A 22463-nucleotide genomic window follows, 5' to 3' on the forward strand; every position below is an offset into this window, starting at 1 on the left:
TACCATTATGTACAGTACATAATATTTGATAATAAATTACTGTTACTGATTTATGTATTTATTACACTATACTTTTTATTATTGAGAGTGAACTCTTCTGTTTATGTTAAAAAACAAACAAACAAACAAGTTTACTGTAAAACAGTGTGCCTGGTTACACTGCCAGCAGCCTCTCAAATCTTGTGTTCACCACATCTCTTGATTGCTCCAAGAAGCCATGTCAAGCAATTGACCTATTCCATTTAGGACTGTGGAGCACACTCTGTAATGTTCACACAACAAAATTGTCGAGCAGTACATTTCTCAATACCCCCCATGGTTAAGTGACTCATGACTGTACAATTGCCATAGAAAAAGCCATGTAAATTTCCATGTGAGAACAAGCTAAGAATCAAGGAGAAATGGGAAAGAAAAGCTTCATTTTCATTTGCAGAAGGAAGCGTTGCTTCCCTGCATGTGATTAATATGCTTCCCCTGTGCTCCACTGAATGAAGGTAATTTTAATTTACAAGCCCTTTTTCATGGTAGCACTCTGGGAAGAAGAGAAGCATGGGATTTCTCCCCATGAAATCTCTTCCCTGCTTCTAAAGTTTTTGAAATAAAAACATTAACATATAAGTGTTATTTTAGACCTTAAATAATAAATTCAAAGTACTCCATTTAAAAACATTGGTGTGTCTGAGTTTTGGGTGGGGGCCATCTGTGAAGAGGGCTCTTCTGCTAAAAACTGGAGTCCCAGGGCTTTTGTTGAGGACCTGGGTGAGTTAGACTTGACTCACGTGTTAGACCTGACCTGCAAGACTTGCTGTGCAGGCAGAGACTTCACTAAAGGTTTGGGGCTGCTGATAGGAATCATTGAACCCAAGTTCCATGAGAAAAGGCAAGAGGGTGCTAAAGAAGGTGCTGAGGCGGGGATGGGGCACTTCTGCCTGAATGCTGACTGCTATTGCCTCCTGGAATCTTGCAATTATGCATGCTCCTTCTGATGATTTTCTTTTGTGACATGCTCTAAGCAGAAAATCACACACACACACACACACACACAAAAAAAAAAAAACTGTAGAGAAATACCTCCTCTGGAACCCACAAAAGGAGTTGCTAACATGTTTCAGGAAAGGAAAAAAAGCCAAATGAGTATTTAATACTAGGCTGTAATATTGAGTTTCAGTGAGCTTAAATGCTCTAATAAATGCACATATAAATATAAATAATTTAGACACACATAATAGTATGAGTTTTTAAGTCATTATTTGATACATACTAATCTAGAAATGCATCCCTTAAGGGAGCTATAATTAAGTTTTAGAGCTATGGAACATTTTAAACATAATATTTGCAAAATCAGAGCCATAATAATAATTCTTATTTTACTTTACCTTAGCTTGCATATCTAATTCCAGATATTTATTTAAAATCTTCTCAGATTCAGAAAGACTGGAACCAATATCCATTGCATTGGAAACAACTGGAATGATTTTCTGAATTGACATATCCACCTTTAGAAATAAAGAATATATTGCAATCTTAGTTAATATATTTGCATATATGGATGCATAATATAAAGAAAACAAATACTGCTGTATATATTCTTATTGTGCTTTAAAATATATAAAATTTAATCTAAAAGATTTTCAAATACTTCAGCCCTTCATATCTTAATAATGCTCCTCTTCACATGAAGTAAGTCTAGTAATCCACCAACAGAGGGTATATGTTTAAAGATATTTCTTTTATTAAGAGCAATGAGATATCATCAACCATTCACATCCTCTCAGAACTTACTATCTACATTACCTACAAAGGATGATAAATACACTTGCAAATGTATCAATAGAGTTGAATTTATCTGTTAAGTTGATGGGACCAATTTACAGGCACATTTTGAAATAGAATCCAGAGCACAACTTATGAGACAATCCAGAGACGACCCTATAGGTTGCTGCCTTTAGGAATGAAGCGTTCTGGGGAAGCACCAACCCCTGCACATGTAATAGTTAAACACAGGGACATATGTGAATCATTCAATTGAAGAACTTGGGGAATTGTTACTTGATCTTTGGTACGCATGAATCAATGGATAAAGAGACCCTTGAAGGGTTCCATTCCATTCAAGTTACTTCCTTCATTCCCTTGCTCCATCTAGAGTCCATACAGCCCACAAACTGGCTGTGAATTGGCAGTAAGACTAGTAGCCAACAGCTGTTTGAATTCCAACAGTGTTTTCCACCTCCACCAAATTAGCTTGCGTCTCAAGCTATAGGGAATGAGGAACCACAGCTGCTCCCCTATTTAGACTCTCCCTGGACTCAATCATCAGAACAAGGCTCACATTCCCGAATGTTTGGATAGATAATAGAAGGAAAGGTAATTTAAAATAGAGACATTGTTATTTAATGTCTTCTGTTGCAAAACGTACTAATCATACTCACTTAAGTTCAAGATTGCAAGTCCACTGTATAATGAAACCATCATTGAAAATTTGAGACCCAGCCTCTGCAGCAAAGTTCATCAGCATTAGTATTACTGGGATATCACTAGTTTTTACTGTCTATGCCAAGCCACAGAGAATTTTTAATTTAGTCAATATGTGGATTCTTATCCTTATTCGCCTTTGAAAATAGGAAATGTTTCTATAACAAGCCAATGTATTCATTTTTTCCATCTTTTTTTTTATGCAGAATGACTGTATCTCTTGAAATGGTCTGGTTCAACGAAGCATGGTAATGTTAATTTACTCCCAGAAAAACCTAAAACCATTATTTCTAGTGTCTATCTATCCATGTATTCATCTGTCTGTAACCCTCACATTATATGGTGCCATGCTAACATATGTGCATATTGGAACCATAGGCAGAACCACATAAAGGACCTTATTCTGATGTGTATGTGGTTCAGTTACACAGAAGTGTGCAAGGTGAGAGCTACCTTGTGTGTATACAATCAGGCCAGAGGTGGCATATTGTATTAGATACCTGTTTTTGCATGATATGATGATTCACGAGCAATAGTGAGTTATGAGTGTTTGGTCAGTTGTAGGACCTCATGTGGCACATGAGAGAAGCTAAAGGAGACACACCTGTAACCCTCACTATGTCCACACATGGCAGTCACAATACCATCTACCAATCAACAATTTAGAAGTTTTAGTTTCATTGCATGAAACTACCTTCCTTAGATGATTCTCCACGGAGGCTGTTAATTGCTGCTTCTTAAGAGCAAATTCCTTGTGTGCTGAACACTGTTGGGTCAACTGGTCCACTCGTCTCTGAATGTGTCCCATCATCTCATGGACGCCAGTCACTCGAAAGCTGAACCGAGCAAGCCAGCTGTTAGTTTACTCAACCCAACACAGAAGTCCCAGGAACAGGGAACATTTGAAAACAGTTCTGCTTCCTTATATTAAGTACAAGTTAGTGACACTCATCTGCTTTAGAATAATAGTAGTTATACTGGTGGGGCAGAGAGAAAACCAAATCATGTTCCTTTGTTTTAAATCAGTCAGTCCTAAAGGAAAAGATAAGTGATGGGTTTTTGCAACAGGTCTTGTCCTCTTTTGAAAAGTTTACTTTTTAATATTTCTCTAAGATATTTTAAGAACCATATGGCAAAAGGCACAGCATGTTAGCCAAGAGTTTTCCTGAGGGTAATATTTAAAAGGTTAATTTATCTAAAGATGTTCTTTTTTTATTATTTGTTCTTTTCAGTATACATGACAGTGGAGTGTATTTTGACATATTACACATACATGGAATATAACTTACTCTAATTAGGTAAAGATGCTCTTTGAACAGAAATATATATCAGCCATTTAACAAAGAATTTACTAACCAATAGGATAAAATATTTATATAACAGTAAGGCCCTTGTTCTCAATGATTCTGAATGCTCATGGCTAGACTTGTTAGATGAGAACTAAGTTATCACCAACAATTAGGTATCAAATACATTTATGCATAAAAAAGAAACCCACTCTCACATTGTCATTTTATTCTCTGGTCTTGTGAAACAAACAAACAAAAAAAGCTACACAAGAGCTCATAAAATAAAAATGCCTTTGAAACAATGAATGAACTTGGAGTTGGACATCTAAACAGGTTTCCAAACCAGTTCCAAGTTGGGCACATCAACAAGGCAAGACAAAGGAAGAACACTGTGGATGGAATGAGCACTTTTAAATCTTTACCCCTATCCCTAAAAGAGGACCTGGCCTACTATTTAAGAAGTTAAAGTCATTAATTCCTATCAGTCATTTCCTTCAAACACTAATAAAGATTAACATGATGACTCTTAAATTTAATTACACAGAGTTAAAAAAAAAGATCTTTGAACGAGGTACAGATTTCAGTAATTTTACCTCAAATAATTAATTTATGGCTCTGTAAAAATGAATTTAATTAGTAATGAAATGAGGGCAAGATCCCAAATGGCTAAGAGGTGAAAATAATCTCACTGGAATGACAATGAGGCTGCTATAAAGGAGGGACACATTCAGATGTGTCCTGTGGGCACCACAGGGGCCCCAGACAAGTGTAATTGGGGGAAATATGGATCCATTGTGAGAAGTCTTATTCCTGGCACATAATGTTCCACAGACATCACACTTCGAACAATTAGTTTTGCATTTGAATACTCAGAGACAGTGAAGTCATCAGGAGAACTTTAAAAGTAATTCTTAATGATACTTATATCCATGAATTTTGTGGAAGCAGTGTACTGGTAATCCTAATCATATTTGACTAGGTTTTAGACTGAGACACTATTTGCTAAAAAGGCACTTAAAAGCCCAGCTGTCCTATACTCTACTGGTTCCAAGTTTTCTGTGAACATGAAAATCTGGAATGAGAAAGATAAAGACAATAAAGTGGCACTGTGAAAAGGTACAAAGGACAACGCTTATAAAAGGAAACTGGCAAGCATGTAGCAAGGAAAGATAGCTTAGAAATGGTAGAAAATGCCGTTGCTAAAATAAAAGGAATTTGGAAATGATTAACAAAATTCAGAAAGAGTAGAACTTGAAAAAGAATTGCATCAACCAAGATGAAAGAAGCTACTCCTACTTCTGGGTGGCTTTCTGCGGTCCCCCAACAGAATGCACTCTGCATCTATGGCAGACAGGGCCTATCTTACTAACCAGATTTACAATGGGGGCCTGTGGGACCCAAAGAAGGTAGCTTGGAGTTAACTACAATTTTTGAATAGGCTGCTCTCTGGGGGAAACCAGTCCTCAGTAACCAGGTCCAGCCAAGCCTCTTGATTCTTGTTCACATCACTTCTTTGTACTTTGGCCATCTCTGAAGAATATAGGTGGCAGCCAAATCTGGGACTTATCCATAAGTCCCAGTCAGGGTGTTTCAGGTACCAGGGCTCAGACAAACTCTCTGATTCTAACCCAAATTTGCTCTAATATCCCCACTCCCTCCTGAATTCCCCACCTGTGTCCCTATTTTGCATTTCAATCCTGGTGCTCTGACTCTGTTCACACTAAACCAGTCTCCTCTTTGGCCATTCAAATCTATAACGAGCTCCTTCTCCTCTAAACTCATGACACCCAATTGTAGAGTACAAGGCAAATATGGACTGTGATTCTGACAGCTTTGCATATAATTTTAATAACAGCCACTACTTAATAAATTCTTGTAGCAAACATGTCACTTCGAAAGGTACCAATAACTCCAAATTTTTAGCCAATGTAATCGAAGCTCCAGAGGTGAGATAATTTGCCTTACAGACACACAGCTACTAAGTAGGAAAGACCTGACTTAAAGTCAGGTTTCTTAAATACCCAAATATATACACTTATTATATTTAATTTTTTAAATTAATGACTAATTTAATATCTTAATTTTAGAAAATTCAGATGATACTGGTTTTGTTTTTACCATAAGATACTATAATTATAATTAATAAAAGTCATTATTGAAATCTTACTGTGATAAGGTACCGTTCTTAATGTCTCAAATAGTGTCTTTTCTAATTATCCAACAACCCTACCCCATATGTTTTTGAACTATAATCACTATCCTCATTTTACTTATGGGCAGACTGAGAACAGATGCTCAGAAAGTTGACCAGTTATGAATTGGCAGAGCCAGGATTTATTCATCGATCTCAGAGTTCACACTCTACCACCTTACAGTACCTTATCTGAGTCTGTGACACATGACATAGGGTGAGGGGCATTTTTCCTCTAGAATTAACTTTCCTTTATTGAGTGTTATTGGCTATCATACAAACAGCATAGGCCTGGCTGACGTGCTCTTGAAATTGGCTGGCTTCTCTAGGTAATGCAATGTCTGCCTGTTGTTTTCAAAGTGGCCGCTAGAGGGGCGTGGTACCTTGTCCAAATGACAGGTCTTGCTGGTGCCTCCAGCAAAGAAAATGGAATGAGGATAACAATGTAGTGGAAATAGGAAATAAAACGTTCCTTCAGTAAAAAATACTGGTTTTTTAAACAATGTACTATTTTAATTTAGATAAACCATAACCAACCAAATAGAACTCTTTCTGCTTTTGTTTTTCAATGAAGTAGGAGGCTCTGCTTTATTTTGTGGTGATTTGTTACTTATTATGCACTCTATTAATTACATTGTAAATTCATTAAGTGAAAAAAGATGGTATCTTATTCATTCTTCTATCTCTTGTAGCCCTGAGCATATAGACTTATAAGTAGCAGAAGATTAATGCACAATTTAAAATTAAATAAAGTACAGTCAGATCAATATTTAAGTGAAGAGAATATAGAGATTTAAGGATGGGAAAACATATATATACACAGTTACCGTATTTAAAATGTCACTGATAACAGTGACCAATAGTTTTCAAATAATGATGGCTTTGCACTTTTGGCCACTTACAAATGTCAGGCTTGTCTATTTATTCTTTTTTGCTGTGCTAATCAAACCCAGGGCCTTACACATGCTAGGTAAGCACTCCACCACTAAGCCACGCCCCTGGTGACTTTAGACTGTGTAAAGACTGCCTCATTTCTTCTCTGGTATGCTTTAGCATTTATAGTTGGATTTAACCGAGTTTGTCATATATAGTTTAGTTCATCTGATACTTACTCTCATCTATTTATAGCCTTAGGAGAAAAGACTGAATTCTTCTGCTATGCAGTACTACCTGTCCATTATTGCCATCCTACTTGTGGCCTATCCTCCTTCCTCGGTATGAGAAGCTCCCAATCATCCTTCTCACCTTAACTAGTTCCTGTTTCCCTCTATGTCCCAACTAGCTCATCTCTGTATGATTGGTAGTAATCTCTTCCTTTTCCCCAATTTCTCAGTTGGCATATATCCATCCCATTCCTAGTCTCAGAGCTACTATGGTCTTTTCTATTCTTCCTCAGTAAAACCTTAATCTGCAGATTATAACCAGCCCCTATTCTAGGCCTGATCATTTTCAGGTAGAAAATTTATAGGCTTGATTCCAGACTCTAATTTTCACCATTCTAAAACATTTTTAAAACATGCATAGCATACATATTGGCAATTTCCTCAATGCTTGAAGAGCAAGTGACTTGATCAAAGGAAAGATCTGACTTCACAATTTGCCAGCAATTCTTATGTGAACTGAAAATAAAGAAATAGAATTCCATCTGTCACCAGCAATGAGTTCTGTTACTTCACAGTCACATTAAATTAATGACGGGACAAGGACGGATGATGAGTAACAGAAATGTGGTAGAACAAAATATGGTACCCTGTTACCCTGTTCTGATTCTGAAGCAACATTGCTTATGTGCATCTGATTGGGAGTTGGAGTGGCAGGGGCTAGTCCAGATCTAATCATCCATGGCCTATGATCTGCACTGGACTGACCTTTGGGCTTTCCCTGTAAGAAAGGATTAAGTTGTGCCTATCAGTAGCATGGGGTGCATCAGATTATTCCTGATGTTGACTTTGACTTTCTAATACTCAGAAACAACAGACTGTGGAGGCTTCCTTCGACATTTGTTAGAAGCTCCATACTGGGAGCCAACAGAGAGAAAGGAAGGGAAAAGAAAAATGATTTTTTTTTTCTCTCAAGAAGCAAAGACACATTGACTTCTGGTTCAAGAATAGGCTGTTCTATTTACTGTAGGAAAGCAGTTGCCCTATCTTATCTGTCACAAATCAGGGCAGGGGAAGGAGCAAATCCCAATGTTAATATGTTCTAATGATTCTTTCTGGAAAATGGCAACTTACTTTCACCCCTTTCATAAATTACTATTGGCAGCCCATCTGGATTAGGAGCTAAACCAGATGGTAAGTACTTGACAGCTTACTCTGTCTCATCAAAAGGGATCAGCTGACCATATTTTTCTTTCTGTCTGTGGACAAATTATACTTGGAAGATGGAAAAAAGTCTTCCTTGTCTTTAGCTTTCTGTTTCTTTCACCAGGAACCCGAACACTGTCCCTTCATGTTTACGCCTGTGTTTATTTTGGAGGAAACAGCTGCTATTGTCTAGTTTGAATCCTTCTTTGAAAAAATATCATTTGAACTGTAGACATGAAATGCATGTTTTATAACAATTTTTAAGTTATTTGATAACCTCTCTACACCAAACAAATCACAACATGCACATGCGCGCGCGCACACACACACACACACACACACACTGTTGTATATATACATAACAAAGAAGAAACAGTAAGAAGTGGAGCTGAAGCCACCGGGCTCTGGGATTGGGTCCAGATCATATAGAGATGGCCCAAAGTTCCATTCCTGAGGCCACAGAGACCAGCATATGTGTCCTGTGCAAAGGGTGCCATAACTAGGATTCTACCTGAAATCGGTAACAGGGATATGATTCTCCTTCACTGTTAAAGGAGACTGAAAAATGCAGCCACCTGCTACTGGAGCCATGGCTTATACCTAGCAGTGCAGTCAGGATTTGCACCAAGCCATCTCTTCTCTCCTAGTTTCCTGATCACATCTCTGAGAGCCACAGTATCTGCATGGGCTCCTATATGACCCTGATCACATGATAGAAGACTGATTCTGGACACTGTGTACTGTGAATCAAGGGGGAAACCACTGAAAAGCTGGTGAGAAGAAAAGAGCAAAGAGGAAAGAAGAAAGCAAGCAAGATAGCCAAAGTGCGAGCCCCTCCCCTTCCAAATGAGCGCATAATGCAACATCTCAAACATACAAGAAAAAGCAATCCTAAAACACTCGACCATCAAGAGATGAATGTACTCCAGCTGGAATGAAAATAAGGAGAGCAATTTGAAAATAAATACCTCTGAGCTCATTGGAGATAAAGGAAAAATCAACATTCACAATTAAATAACAAGAAACTCTTAAACAAAAACAGACAGAAATAAAAACAAAACTGGATCTGGAAAAAAAATTAAAATCCTAGAAATGAAAACAACATAACTACTAAAACTAAGGGGAAAAATCAACAAATGGAAACAAAGGGAAAATTTAAAAAGAAAATTCATCCTAAGGTCTCACTGAGCAGGCAACAGGAAGAGCCAGGAATGAAAATCATGAAAGACTGTGAGAGAGACTGAGGTTTTCTTATAACAGGAACAGCAGAAAAGCCATATTTAAAAGACATTTCTTGAGATTTTCTTATTTATGACATACTCAGACAAAAACATACAACAAGAGCTAAACAAATAAATACATTCATTTCAGATAATTTGGAAAATTTAAAAAAAACACATATTTTGGTGTATTTCCTGCCAAAAAGTTTGGTTTGGGGTTTAGTTTGCAGTCCTCCTACTACCCATAAAGCCATATATATGATTTGGGTTTCACTAGTATCCACTCAGCACCACATTGTAAAGACACTGCCTTGAAATATTCTTCTAACTCATTTCTTTGTTAGGTTGGAGGGTGGGGATTACTTTTGTTTCTTTTCCACTTAAGATCTCTGGTATATATGTTCAGTATGATAGGGGCTTTCTTTGATAACATGCCAGTCCCAGTTCATATCAAGTCACCTGGTGTGTAATGTTAATGATAAAAGAGGTTTCCTGGTTGGTTTCAGCTTGCAAGTTAATATTATGGTCTCAATGTGATGATATTGCCACAAGTAAACAACTATGAATGACTTAGAACAGCACCAAATGAAAAAAGAAGCCACAAGGGGCTTGGGTTGTGGCTCAGTGGAAGAGCGCCTGCCTCACACATGTGAGGCACTGGGTTCAATCCTCAGCACCACATTAAAAAAAATAAATAAAAGAAAGGTATTGTGTCCATCTACAATGAAGAAAATTTAAAATATATACACACACACACACACACACACACACACACACACCCCACACACACTTTATATATAAAAGAAGCTACAAGGTAGATATGAGAAATGTAAAGAAATTCAAAGAAAGTATTATGTAGTGGGTGTAGATTCTGTTCATCTTGGCTTAAAGATACAGACCCTATACTCATCTCCACCTTCCAAATTTCACTACCATTCATTACCCTCTCCATCAATCCCACTCCTTCTCTTGTCCTGTCCTGATCCCAGAGCTTGGCATTGTGTCTCCTTTCTCTGCAGCAGTATCTCCAGCACTCACTGTGTCCTTGGCTCCTTGTGCCTGGTGCACACTCTTGCTGTATGGCTCCTTCACTGAGGTTCTAGAGATTGGGGCCATAGCTTGGACTGGCCCCCTGAGGCTCAGGGGCCAAGATGCTTTTAAGTATGTTCAGTAATTTTTTAAATAAACTGAAAGAGAAAAACTCCAGAGAAGTTGGGACTTGAGTTGAAACTATAAGACAGACAGACGCAGTACATCTTTAGCACACTAGAGTACAAATGAATCCAGATCCACCACGCAACCAGGTTCCTTGTCATTGATTGAAGTTAAAAAAAAGAAGATAAAGACCCAGATAGAGCTAGCAACCTAACAGAGCAGTTGAGGCTGACATTCCAATACTCACTTTACCTTTAACTGCTGAGGAACAGGTGCAAGATGCTGAATTTCTCCACAAAACAGGGAAATTAGTAATAGTGGTACCTACCATGAGAGTGAGGATTAAATTAATGAATGAATTAAACACACAGGTGTTTTCCATTATTGTTAACAAGCCTTTGAACACAGTTCAAGTGCTGCCCAACTCTCTGTTCTTGTGTTAGGCCCTTGCCCCCTGCAGCCCTGTCCTTCAGCCACACTGTCCTTCTTTCTGTTATGCTCTTCTGTTGCTCTGTAGGGTCCACTCATACCCCAGCTATTTGCATGGCAGCCTCTTCTCCTTTTGGAGTTCTCCCTTGACTCCAGGGTCTGCTGCAGTCCTCTCCCTGCACTCACTCTCTTCCCATTTTGCTTTTCTATCAGCTGGTAGTTCTCATTGCTACATAAGAGCACCTCCCTTTTTTATGTGTTAGTTGTTTCCTTCTTTCCAGTAGAATAGAAGCAGCAATATGAGGACAGACACTTCACCTGTCACATTAGATGCTCAAGAGCACCTAAACTATTTTTGGATGAATAATCAAAGACCATGTTCTGTCCTGAGTTCATTAACATCCATAATATCAACCAAGGGAAACAGTGGTAACCAACAGAAATCAAAATATTCGGGAGAGGAAGCAAAATCCTGATTAACTCCTCTTTTTACATGAAAATACATTAAAGAATTTACATTGATATGTATCAAAATGCATTCTACTGTCATGTATAACTAATTAGAACAAATTTTTAAAAAAGAATTACATTTGGAAATATCTATTGCCAAATTCAAAAGTAAAACATATAATTTATACACTAAAAAAAAAGAAAAAGAAAAAAAAAACAAGTTAGCTTATTGTGCAGTGCTTAACAGAAATCAGTTTAGCAGATTGATAATCATTGTTCTTGAAAAACATGTTTAAGCCAAATAATTGTAGGGTACTCTATTATGATAAAAACATTTGAATTGGTCCAGTAAATTCTAAAGTGGCATTATAAAAATTTAATCATTTGGAGTTAAAAATTTTTTTAAAGAATTTACATTGAGAAATTAATAAGTTTTGGATCACAACATGTAATATTCAAAGTTAAAACAAAGCAAAATGAGACTTAGAAGCCTAAATCCACCATGAAAAGGCATAATGAACACAGGTATCATCTTTATTTTGGGACAGAAATTGAACTGATATAATTTTACTCATAAATCCTAAATTAATTTTAGCAAAGAGGAAAGGCAAATGAATACTTCATAAGGTTGCCTGGTCCTGCTGGGTGTTTCCATGTTTTTGAGCTCTGAATTAGTAGCTGTACTTGAGGGAAAAAAAAGGAGTCCCTCTGGAAAACTTTGCCCTCAAACAAGGTCCTAGGATCAGCACTTCCAATCACCACAGCTTCCTGTGGCTTCAAAACTACAGAATTCTTCTTGGGAGCCATCGATGTTTGGTCTATTGCTAGACTCAGTGCTGGAGGAGGATGCCAAGAAAGAGATGAGGAAGGCCAGAAAAGAAAGAGATGTGAGGAAGGCCAGAACCCAGGGCTTGCAAACTTGTAGAGTCTCTGTGTGCCATTCTCACATACGATAACAGGTAACTTGCATCATAACCCAATACAAAGGAATACACTAAAATATCACTAACATTAAGGGATAATTAGGTTATGTGACAGATATTATACTCTGTAAAGATAAAAGCAACTTAACTCAGAATTATCATCTGATTATAGGCCAGACATAGAAAAAGTAAGGAAATATAAAAATAACCACTATTTACTCTGTGAGGCTGCTCCAACTTCAAATGTATTTCAGGAGAGAAAAATAGCGTGAGTCTGTTCCTAATACAATGGTGATTACAGAACAGCAATGACAAAGGTTTCATATATACTGAGAAAGCTTTAGTTCAGAAAACTGAATTTCTGAGGTTTTTTTTTTTTTGGTACTGGGGATTTAACTCAGGGATACTCAACCACTGAGCCACATCCCCAGCCCTATTTTGTATTTTATTTAGAGACAGGGTCTCCCTGAGTTGTCTAGTGCCTTTCCGTTGTTGAGGCTGGCTTTGAACTCACATTTCTCCTATCCCAGCCTCCTGAGACACTGGAATTACAGGCATGCACCACCGCACCCGGCTGAGGTCCTTTCATCAGTTAAAAAAATCAGATTATAGGACCCCTGAAATTCCTACCTGCTCCAATACTTAATTATGTTTGTTGTTACCTTAAGATACATGTTTATCTTCTCTATTTTAATCGTAACCTTCCCAGTTAATTAAAATGAACATGACAATTTGGTACAGCTCACTCTGTTGTAATCATTTGAAACAACCTGTGGTTCTTAGAATTTTGTGTCTGAAGCTCTTTGTATAGAAGTTTTTAAAAAAAGTGAAGTAATTATTTATTGGGTGCTTTCTATGTGCAAGAAATGGTGCTATCTTATTCAGTTAAAAATTCTATGAATTTATCAATCTCTGTTTTACAGATGAGAAAACTGAGGTTCAGAGAGTTTTCAAAAATTGTATCATTGTTCCAGCTCTCTAACTCATGAAATAAAATTCCTCTGACATGAGGTCCTGAGTTTCTTCTACATGCACGTTTTCAAACGTCCCGTAGCAGGAACCTTGGTATTTTGTGTTCTGGTCATGATGCTGACACCCAGAAGTCTAGGAAACCATTTTGTTCTGTTGAAATTTACATTGATTTCCATCCCCACCATTCTAAATTCCACATTCTCTCCTGAATTGACTACAACTTTAAATTTCCATCTTCGGGTCTGCTTCTTTTCTTAGATGGGAACCCAGGTCCATTAGCCAATAGATCATTAGATAAGGAAGGAAATCAAGGCCCAGATGGAATGCCCAGGATTGAGGTCAGTCGCCACTTAGCACTCTAGTTTGCAACTGAGATTCTAATGCATTTCAATTCAGCTTTTAATGGATTTTTATTCTGCATCTACCTTCTGAATCAAAAACGTCCTTTGTCAAGAAACAATTTCACTTTACCTTCAGTTCCTTCTGGCAAAATGGAAGTAGCAGTGACTTGTAAAATCTATGTAATTTCAGGGCAATCAAATACCTTGAAACTTCCACGAAAGCTTGAATTTTAAGATATTGACAGAAAACATGCTACCAATTATTTTTAATCCAGTTACCTAAGAATTAAATAGAGCTGGGTGCAGTGGCACACACCTGTAATCCTAGAAGCTCAGGAGGCTGGGGCAGGAGGATCATGAGTTCAAAGCCAGCCTCAGCAATGGCGAGGCATTAAGCAACTCAGTGAGACCCTGTCTCTAGATGAAATACAAAATTTTGGGTTGGGGATGTGGCTCAGTAGTTGAGTGCCCCTGAGTTCAATCCCCAGTACCCCCTCAAAAAAGAATTAAATCAAGTTTCTTCAAATATTTATGATGATTGTTTTTACTGCCAAGATCCAGTCTGCCTCTTGAAAACAAAATAATGAGTTTACCTTTGAAAAACAACATGCACATAAAAATTAAGACTAGAAAGAATAAAGGAGACAAAGAATAAAATTAGCCAAGTAAATAAATATGGCAACCACAGAAAGTGAATAGTTAAAAAAAGCACCCCCCAAAAAAAGAAAAAAAATATATAAAACAAAATCACTTATTTTTGACTATTGATAATAAATATTACTAGGCTGGGGTTGTACCTCAGTGGAAGAGTACTTGCCTAGCACATGCGAGGCACTGCATTTGATACTCAGCACCACATAAAAAAAATAAAATAAAGGTATTATGTTCATCTACAACTATGTATATATGAAAAGAAAGCATTGCCTCATCCTGATTAGTGCATTTATTATTTATTGGGTGCTTTCTATGTGCAAGAAATGGTGCTATCTTATTCAGTTAAAAATTCTATGAAATTATCAATCTGTTTTACAGATGAGAAAACTGATTAGTTTAGCAGTAAAAAATGGTGGCCACCTTATTAACTCTAGGAGTGAAGCATCAAAACTGAACTAGAGATTTGTTTCTAGCCCCAAAGCAGGGACTGGATTTACCCTCATGTTCTAAATGACCCGAAAAAGACAAATGTATGAAATCTTGATTTTCAGATAGTGAACAACCTGTAGCAAAGGACAGTGATCTCAGGGAAGGGGAAACAAAAGAGATGAGCCTTGTGATCACATCAGTTTACTGCCTGGGAGGTAATTACCTGACTAAAGCTCAGCGGAAAGGTGGAGGGGAATCCTAGAGCCCAGAGATCAGAGGTCAGATTTCAGAGAAAGCAAGCAACTACCATTTGTGGAGTGGAATACTATATAGGAAGCAGCAACACAAAAACAGAACTCCAGATATCTGTGTAGGCGCAAGTAACCTGACAGTAGAAATAACATCCATATCTGCGGGTCCTTTCAGATCCACTGGCTAAACTGAGTTTGGATCATTCCCCAAGGATTACAGCCATGCTGACCTCTCCACTTAATGCAGACATCACATGACTCAGATCAACCTCCAACAGTTACCCTGATTTCAGGCACAGTAAGTGCCTACTCTCCCTCATGGTCTATCCTCTGCGTATCCTGAGTCCCTTACACATTCCAGGAAAGTGGACCTGCAGCAGGGGAAGGGAGAGGGAGGAGCACCTGTTTGCACATTTGGGTCCAGAAAAGAGCATGTTAGACCCTGGAACTTAATGGACACCCACCGACATGTGGTGCATGGCTTGGAGCTGAAGCGAAGATACTCAGTAGCTACAGTTGTTCTTGTTAGTTTTTCAAAGGAGAAAATTATTGTCCTCCTTACCACCTCAACATTTTGGCTCTTGCTAGAAGATCTTGGATTATTTCTAGGCTTAGCTTTGAACTTCTGTCCAGTTTCTTTCTTTTTCTTTTTCTTTTTTTTTTTTGGTAGTTGTAGATGGACAGCATGCCTTTATTTATGTGCTTAGTTTTGTATGCAGTGCTGAGGATCAAACCCAGTGCCTCATGTATGCTAGGCAAGCACTCTACCACTGAGCCACAGCCCAGTCCTTCTGTCCAGTTTCAGAAGGTTTTTTGGAAGGAAAGTTTCCTAAACATAGACTCTTAAACCAGCACTTTTAAACATATCAAAATAGAGTAAAACAAGGGTTTAAGCAGAAAAACAATTTTTTATCATATTCTACCTACATCATTATTCATCAAATTGAATATCTTTTAGTTTCAAGGTGACTGTAGATATGAAGGAAGGAAAACCATTTGTACAAATCCATGTAAGCTTCTCTCTACCAAAATGTAAGATTGCCTTCATTTCTTCCTAGCCAAAACCTGTTCCTGCTCTGTCATCTCCCCTTTGTCTTCCAACATCAGTTCTTTCCCATGCTTTGCTATTGCATTCTTTCTGTTTCTCAAGGTCCCTTTCTCTCCTCATGCCACCCAAGTCTAAGGTCACACTGATGCTTTCACAAAACATGCTCGAAGAAATGACTCTCCAAGCACAGACAGCAGGAAGTCTGGGGCTCATGCACTTGGATTCAAAGTCTGGCTGAGTCACAAACTGTCTATGTGACATTTTGCGAGTTACTTAAGCTCTCTGTGTCTCAGTTACCTTATTTGTAAAAGGTAAACCTTAATAGCCGGTGCTTTGTAGAGTCACCATGAGGATTAATAAGATAATGCTCTGAAAGCTCTCAGCACAGTGCCTAGCACATAGTAGGCCTCAATAAATGTTATTTAGCTATTGTTTATTAATGTTTATAAATGTGGTTTAGCTATTGTTATTAACAGTCATCTTTTACTTAGGGTTTTGCTTGATCAATCACCAAGATCATGAACGAAAGAGAATTCTGTACTTAATTTTCTTTCTTTTCAGAAAGGGAAAAGGGATAGATAGACCTGAGGTTCATGAACTAAAGGGAGAAAGACATGCTATGAAGATGCTAGGATATGAAAAGCTTGAGAAATAAAGCCCTGTTTATTATTTCATCAATTCCTTCTCCCTCCTCAGAAACATGCAGAGAGAAAGCTTGAGCATATTTAAGTCCTCAGGCTCAGAATATAGCCTCACTTCTCGATGAGCAATGCTGCCTTCAGAATCACTGGTGACCAAAATTCAATGGATCCTTTTAAGCCATATCATAATGCAGCACAACATCAGAAGCAGAAAAAAAAATCATGCGACTTATTTTTTTAACAGGTTGTGGAAATTGTGGAAAAGCTTGTTACACTGAGGATGAAGGAAGCTTTACTCACCTGCAGGAGTCTACTTGTCTGATTAAGGTTTGGCCCCTTTGCAAAGCATCAGCTGTGCACTCTTTAATTTCTCTGTGTAATTCTTCATGCCTTGCTGCCAAGACAGGCAGACTTAAACCCTCTGATTTAAGGAGCTTAAGGTAAGCTTCAACTCTTCCAAGTACATCAAATGCCTGCCAAAGAAAACAGACTTTTATTTTCTGCTTTTCTAGTTGAAAATCTACAACCATGTGTACACAAAACACTGGCGATTAAACCGGACCATTCAATTTATTAGTTTAATCATCACCAAAAAACAACTATCGTAGCCTTGGAAAACAGCAGTATAGTTTTAAACCTCCCTTTAGGAAAACTGATCACAGTTTAGTTCAGCATAAATAAATGTCAACACCAGAAATTACCAAAACAGTTTACCTTGAGAATGTATCTGTACAACACAAACAGTTACAAACTGTGGAATTTGGAGAGTCTGGTTTATATTTTGCACATTTTATACTGGATACAGATAAGGGTTGAGCTATTTAAAAAATATTATATAGCCTTTACTGACATATATTTCTTTGTAACAGTCTTAAAAGGAAGTTTCCTAATAAAGTATACTGTGAACGTGAAACACCATAGGGAAATATGGAGGAAATTACTAATTTCCCTTTTCTCCCTTGCCTGTTCAAAGACCTCAGCCCACTCCCTCCATACCATACCTCTGCCTAGTGAGGAAATTACAATTTAGTGCTAAAGCAGTGCACAGAGGAGGACCAAGGTACTATTTCTTTTCAGATGTGCAAAATAGAATTACGTATAAAAAGTAGCCTTGAATACCAAGATATTGTCTTGAGAGAAGACTTTCAAATTCCTTTATTTTCATCCTGCATTAGCAGCCCAACTACCTGGTACAGGGTATTATGCTTATAGAATAAACACAGGTTAGAAAGTAGTTATCCATTCACTTTTAAGGTTGACTTGGCATTAAAATAGAGGAGCATATGACATCAAGGAAATCAGTCTGTGGTAATATGAGGTAAGAACAGGAAGCAGAGTGCAGTGGTCTTCATAGGTCTCCTGATATTCCATCTCTGATGTTCATCTGGAGAGCAGATGAGTTAGGAAAGTCAAAGAAAAGCTGAAGAGCTCTGTTGCCTTTCAGAAGGACTGGGAGAAACCACCTTACGTAATGCTCCATGCCAATCTCAAGAACCGTCCTGATAACAGAAAGCTCCCATAGCTGCACAGTCAGGCCAAGGCTGTGGAATGTGGCCTTCCTGCACTCCTGAGCTGGAAGCCATTGAGCTTGGCAGGGGCCACTGGAATGTAGCAGGAAGACCTCACAGGAGACTCTGGGGAGGATCCCAGACTGTGAGAAATGAGAACAGATGGGTTCATGGGTCTGGTACTACTGAGACCCAAGAGACACCAGGGGAGGCTCTTGGGAAAGGCAATTAAGCCAAATGTAAAAGCTACATACAGTTGTGGAAGAGTTTAAATGCACCCACGTCCCAACACCTGACTGCTGTCTTAGGAAATAAGTCTTAGTGGCAGAATTAGAATTGAAATTTTCCAATGGACTCCCTAAAATGCTATATTAACTGGTCTATGGGTATTCTGTTCTCCCAACCAGAGTCCTCATAGGTCTCAAGTCGGCTCTATTTGCTTAGAGTGTTTAGACAAGCTCATTCCCCTTTATTTAGCAGCTGAGAAGAAGTAACAATGACTCAGTTTAATGAGAATGGACTATGTGCTGCTTCCATACCATGAGGGACATATAACTTTTTATTCATTCAGCAAATATTATCGAATGCCTATTCAGTTCCAAGTGTATCATCTCTAAGATCCCCTGGGGGGGGGGGCAAGAAGTTATCCCTGTTGGGTGATTGGAAAGATTGGGAAAATCAAGTCTCAGGAAGGTTAAGTAAATTGCACTAAGTCACAGTTCTAAGTGACAGATTTGAGATTTATACCCGATTTGTTTGGCCCTGAGGGTTCTGCTCTTAAACCCTGGGCTATAGCTTCATGTGGCAAAGAGTTATAATAGGAAGCTTAAGAAAGAAGGAGTATTTCAGAAAAAGGCTGTGATCTTGGGTAAAAAGGTAGGGTTTCGTTTTTTGTTTTGTTTTAAAAAAAACTTTATTGTATCTTTAAAAAAATACCTTTATTTTATTTATTTTTATGTGGTGCTGAGGATCAAACCCAGTGCCTCACACATGCCAAGCAAGTGCGCTACCACCAAGCTACCTCCAGCTGCAAAGGAAGGGTTTTAAAACTTATTTTCTCTAACTAAATGTCTGGTTTTCCTTGCTATAGGTGAGGGATACAGAGAAAAGTTAAAAGGTTGATGCAGAGAAAGATGGAGAGAGAGATTTCTTCTATACTATAGGACTATAAAAGAATAAAAGTTGGGTTTTTAGAGGAGATGGGTAGTGGGGATTGAACTCAGGGGCACTCAACCACTGAGCCACATCCACAGCCCTAATTTGTATTTTATTTAGAGACAGAGTCTTACTGAGTTGCTTAGTGCCTCCCCATTGCTGAGGCTGGCTTTTAACTCATGACTCTCCTGCCTCAGTCTTTCCAACCACTGTGATGACAGGTGTGTGCCACCCCGCTTGGCAGAAAGAAAGTGTTTTAAAGAAACTTTGACCCTAAAGAACTCTTTCTTATCTGATACTTCTTCCTTCTTGCAGTTGTCAACAAAGCCAAATGCAACAAGATGCCGACGTCAGAAAAGAAGATGACTTTCTGGATTCTTCTAGTGTTCATTGAAATATCACTTGACATTAACTACTGTTTCTGAAGTTTTGTTTTATATTTTAATTTTTTTATTGCTTATTTTTAATAAAGCAGAGCCTCTTGTTAATCGAGGATTTATTATAAAGTCAATGCCTGAAGCAAAAATATGGTGCAATCAAAATTATCCTCTCCCTAAAAAGCACCCTTAGAGTTTAAGATATGTGAACTAGTGATTAAGATGACACATCTTCACACTGGAATTGAGAAGCCCTGAGTTACATTAAAAGATGACATGTCAGGGTATTTTCTCCTTTCTTCCTTTAAATAATTCCCAAGATCCTAGTAAGAACGGGAAAAGGATGGAGAACTCCAAAATGTTGCTTCTTGCCTAGAAGTTGAACTCCATTCTGTTTTCCTATTAAGCCAGTATAACCTTAAGACATATGTTTGTTGTTGTTTTAAGAATGAAAGAAGAAGGAACTATGAAATTAACTAGGCATTATGGCAGATATGCAATAAATACTCCAAAAATATTTGCTGTTTTGCCAAACCTTGATTCATTCATTCAGTGCATATTAAAAAGCCACTGAGGAGGGTGAGGCTGCCTGCTGTGTGTCATTCATCCCAGGGGGCCTGGGGCACTGTTGCCACTTTCGTGTCTTCAGGCATTGCTCTCGTTCTTCCCAGGCCTGAGACACTGAAGCCACAAAGTCATTAAACACATGTGTGATATCACTCTATCCCTGAATGCTATGATAAAAGCATCATTTCCTAATATAATGGAAGTAAAAATGAAGGGCAGAATATTCAACAGGAGGAGATAAACCAGGCTCGGTGGTGCACACCTGTAATCCCAGAGGCTTGGGAGGCTGAAGCAGGAGGATCACAAGTTCAAAGCCAGCCTCAGCAAAAGTGAGGCATTAAGCAACTAAGTAAGACTTTGTCTCTAAATAAAATACAAAATAGGGCTGGGGATGTGGGTCAGTAGTCGAGTGTCCTATGAGTTCAATCCCCAGTAACTACCACCCCCAAAAAGGGAGGAGATAATTCTATCAAGGACAAAAGTAACTCATAACTTGGAAGAGAAATAGCCAAATTTCCTTTCAGAGCTGTTTTTTTTTTAATAGATCCAAGTGTTAGGAAAGCATTGAATTATAAATTGTTCTATGTAGCACACTTAATAAAACTACAGCAGAAAAAGGAAATGAGTGATTTCATTCCTCATTAGCCCAACAAATACACCTGTAGAACACCTGCAGGTGAGGTGGGCAGGATGCTGTAAGAGAACTTATTCTTTAAAGTAAATCTTAATCTAACCCCAAGGGAATAATCTGTAGACAGAAATAAAAGCTAAACTTCTTGACTTTAAGAGGAAGTCTCTTTCAAGATTATAATGTGTGTGATTGTCTAAATTATATGCAAAACTCCTTTCTCTCATTCCCATGAAGAATTAGATGAGAAATCCATGTGCTGATTCCAGAAATGATCTAAGTATCATTGCTCTCACTTAATCTACTCTAAAAATAGAACAGAGGGCTTTTTGATTTACCATATCTATAGAGAACATGATAAACTGGATCCAGCCTGGAAAGAATCTCTTGGTTGCACGTTCGGTACAGAATGGGTTATTTCTAGAAATGAGAACACTGTGACCCCCACATAAATTCCTTTGGAATTAATGGTTCCCCTCTAGTTTTTCTCTTCACAGCTCCCTCTTTCTTTAAACCTTATCCACACAGGTCATATAAAGCTTTTATGACTGGATTGGGGGAAAGGATGTAAGCACAAAGATATTTTCTCCTTCTGAATCCCAGCTCTTCTTGAACATTTCAAATGACACTACTCAGCTCTTAGGCAAGGAAGAGATGGCATGCACTCCTTAGGGCCCTAATTTGGAAAAGACCAAGGAGTTGCTGGGGTTTTGTTCTTTAAGAGGCTAATAAAAACCTTTCCTTTTTCCCTTGTTAAGTACAAGATCCAAGGCAGGCTGCACCACATCAAATACAGATGATATCAGGACATGGCACATTTTATTCTTTAAAAAAATATCTACAAGACTAATGATTTAGACAAGAATCACAGGTTTTCTAGCATGATTCTTATATCATGTTGCTTCACAGAGATGTTTAATAAGAAAATTTTAGCTGTTTCACTAATTTATAAAGAATCAACATTAAACCACAATAAGACAAAACTATGAACTTTGAAATTAACCAAGGACAAAAACTCAACTCAGCTTCTTTCTAATCAGAGTGCTTGATTCTACTACCTATGGAGATCCACATTTCCTCTGGGTTCACTATAGAGACCAAAATTTCATTTTACTTTCTTGAACATGACTGGAGATAACTGCTGGTGGCCCTCAACCTGCCAAGATGATTCTTAATTCAGGTCCTGGCCAGAAAGGCTCAAGCTTTCAAATCCTTGAAGGCTAGGGGCTCCGGGGTGAGGGGTTTCAACTCTGAAGCTCACTGCCCACTGCTGCTGCTCCTGCCTCTTCCTTGTCCCAATGGCCCTTGCTGCTGGGCCCAGGAACCCCTTCCCCTTTCAGGATGGATTAGTGGTGTTAATAACAACAGGTGTTACAGGTACTACTTCCTAACGCAGGTTTTGCCCCACAATCTGAAAAATTTGAGGACTGAAAAAGAAGGAGTCTTAGGTTTAAAGT

The 22463-nt window shown here is 38.2% G+C and overlaps 1 protein-coding gene across 7 annotated transcripts in view; it reads right to left on the reverse strand.

Moving 5' to 3' along the window:
- Ccdc141 (coiled-coil domain containing 141) overlaps window positions 1-22463 on the reverse strand; it is a 184560-nt gene that overhangs the window by 49320 nt on the left and 112777 nt on the right. For all 7 annotated transcript variants that reach the window (XM_048808096.1, XM_048808095.1, XM_048808097.1 and 4 more), the window contains 3 exons: window positions 17072-17244; window positions 3167-3308; window positions 1377-1496 (listed from right to left, as the gene is read on the reverse strand). In XM_048808096.1, the coding sequence (XP_048664053.1) occupies window positions 1377-1496; window positions 3167-3308; window positions 17072-17244 (435 nt within the window). The remainder of the gene's footprint in view (window positions 1-1376; window positions 1497-3166; window positions 3309-17071; window positions 17245-22463) is intronic.

The sequence above is a fragment of the Marmota marmota genome, unplaced genomic scaffold (genome assembly GCF_001458135.2).
Source record: "Marmota marmota marmota unplaced genomic scaffold, marMar, whole genome shotgun sequence".
Lineage (NCBI taxonomy): Eukaryota > Metazoa > Chordata > Mammalia > Rodentia > Sciuridae > Marmota > Marmota marmota.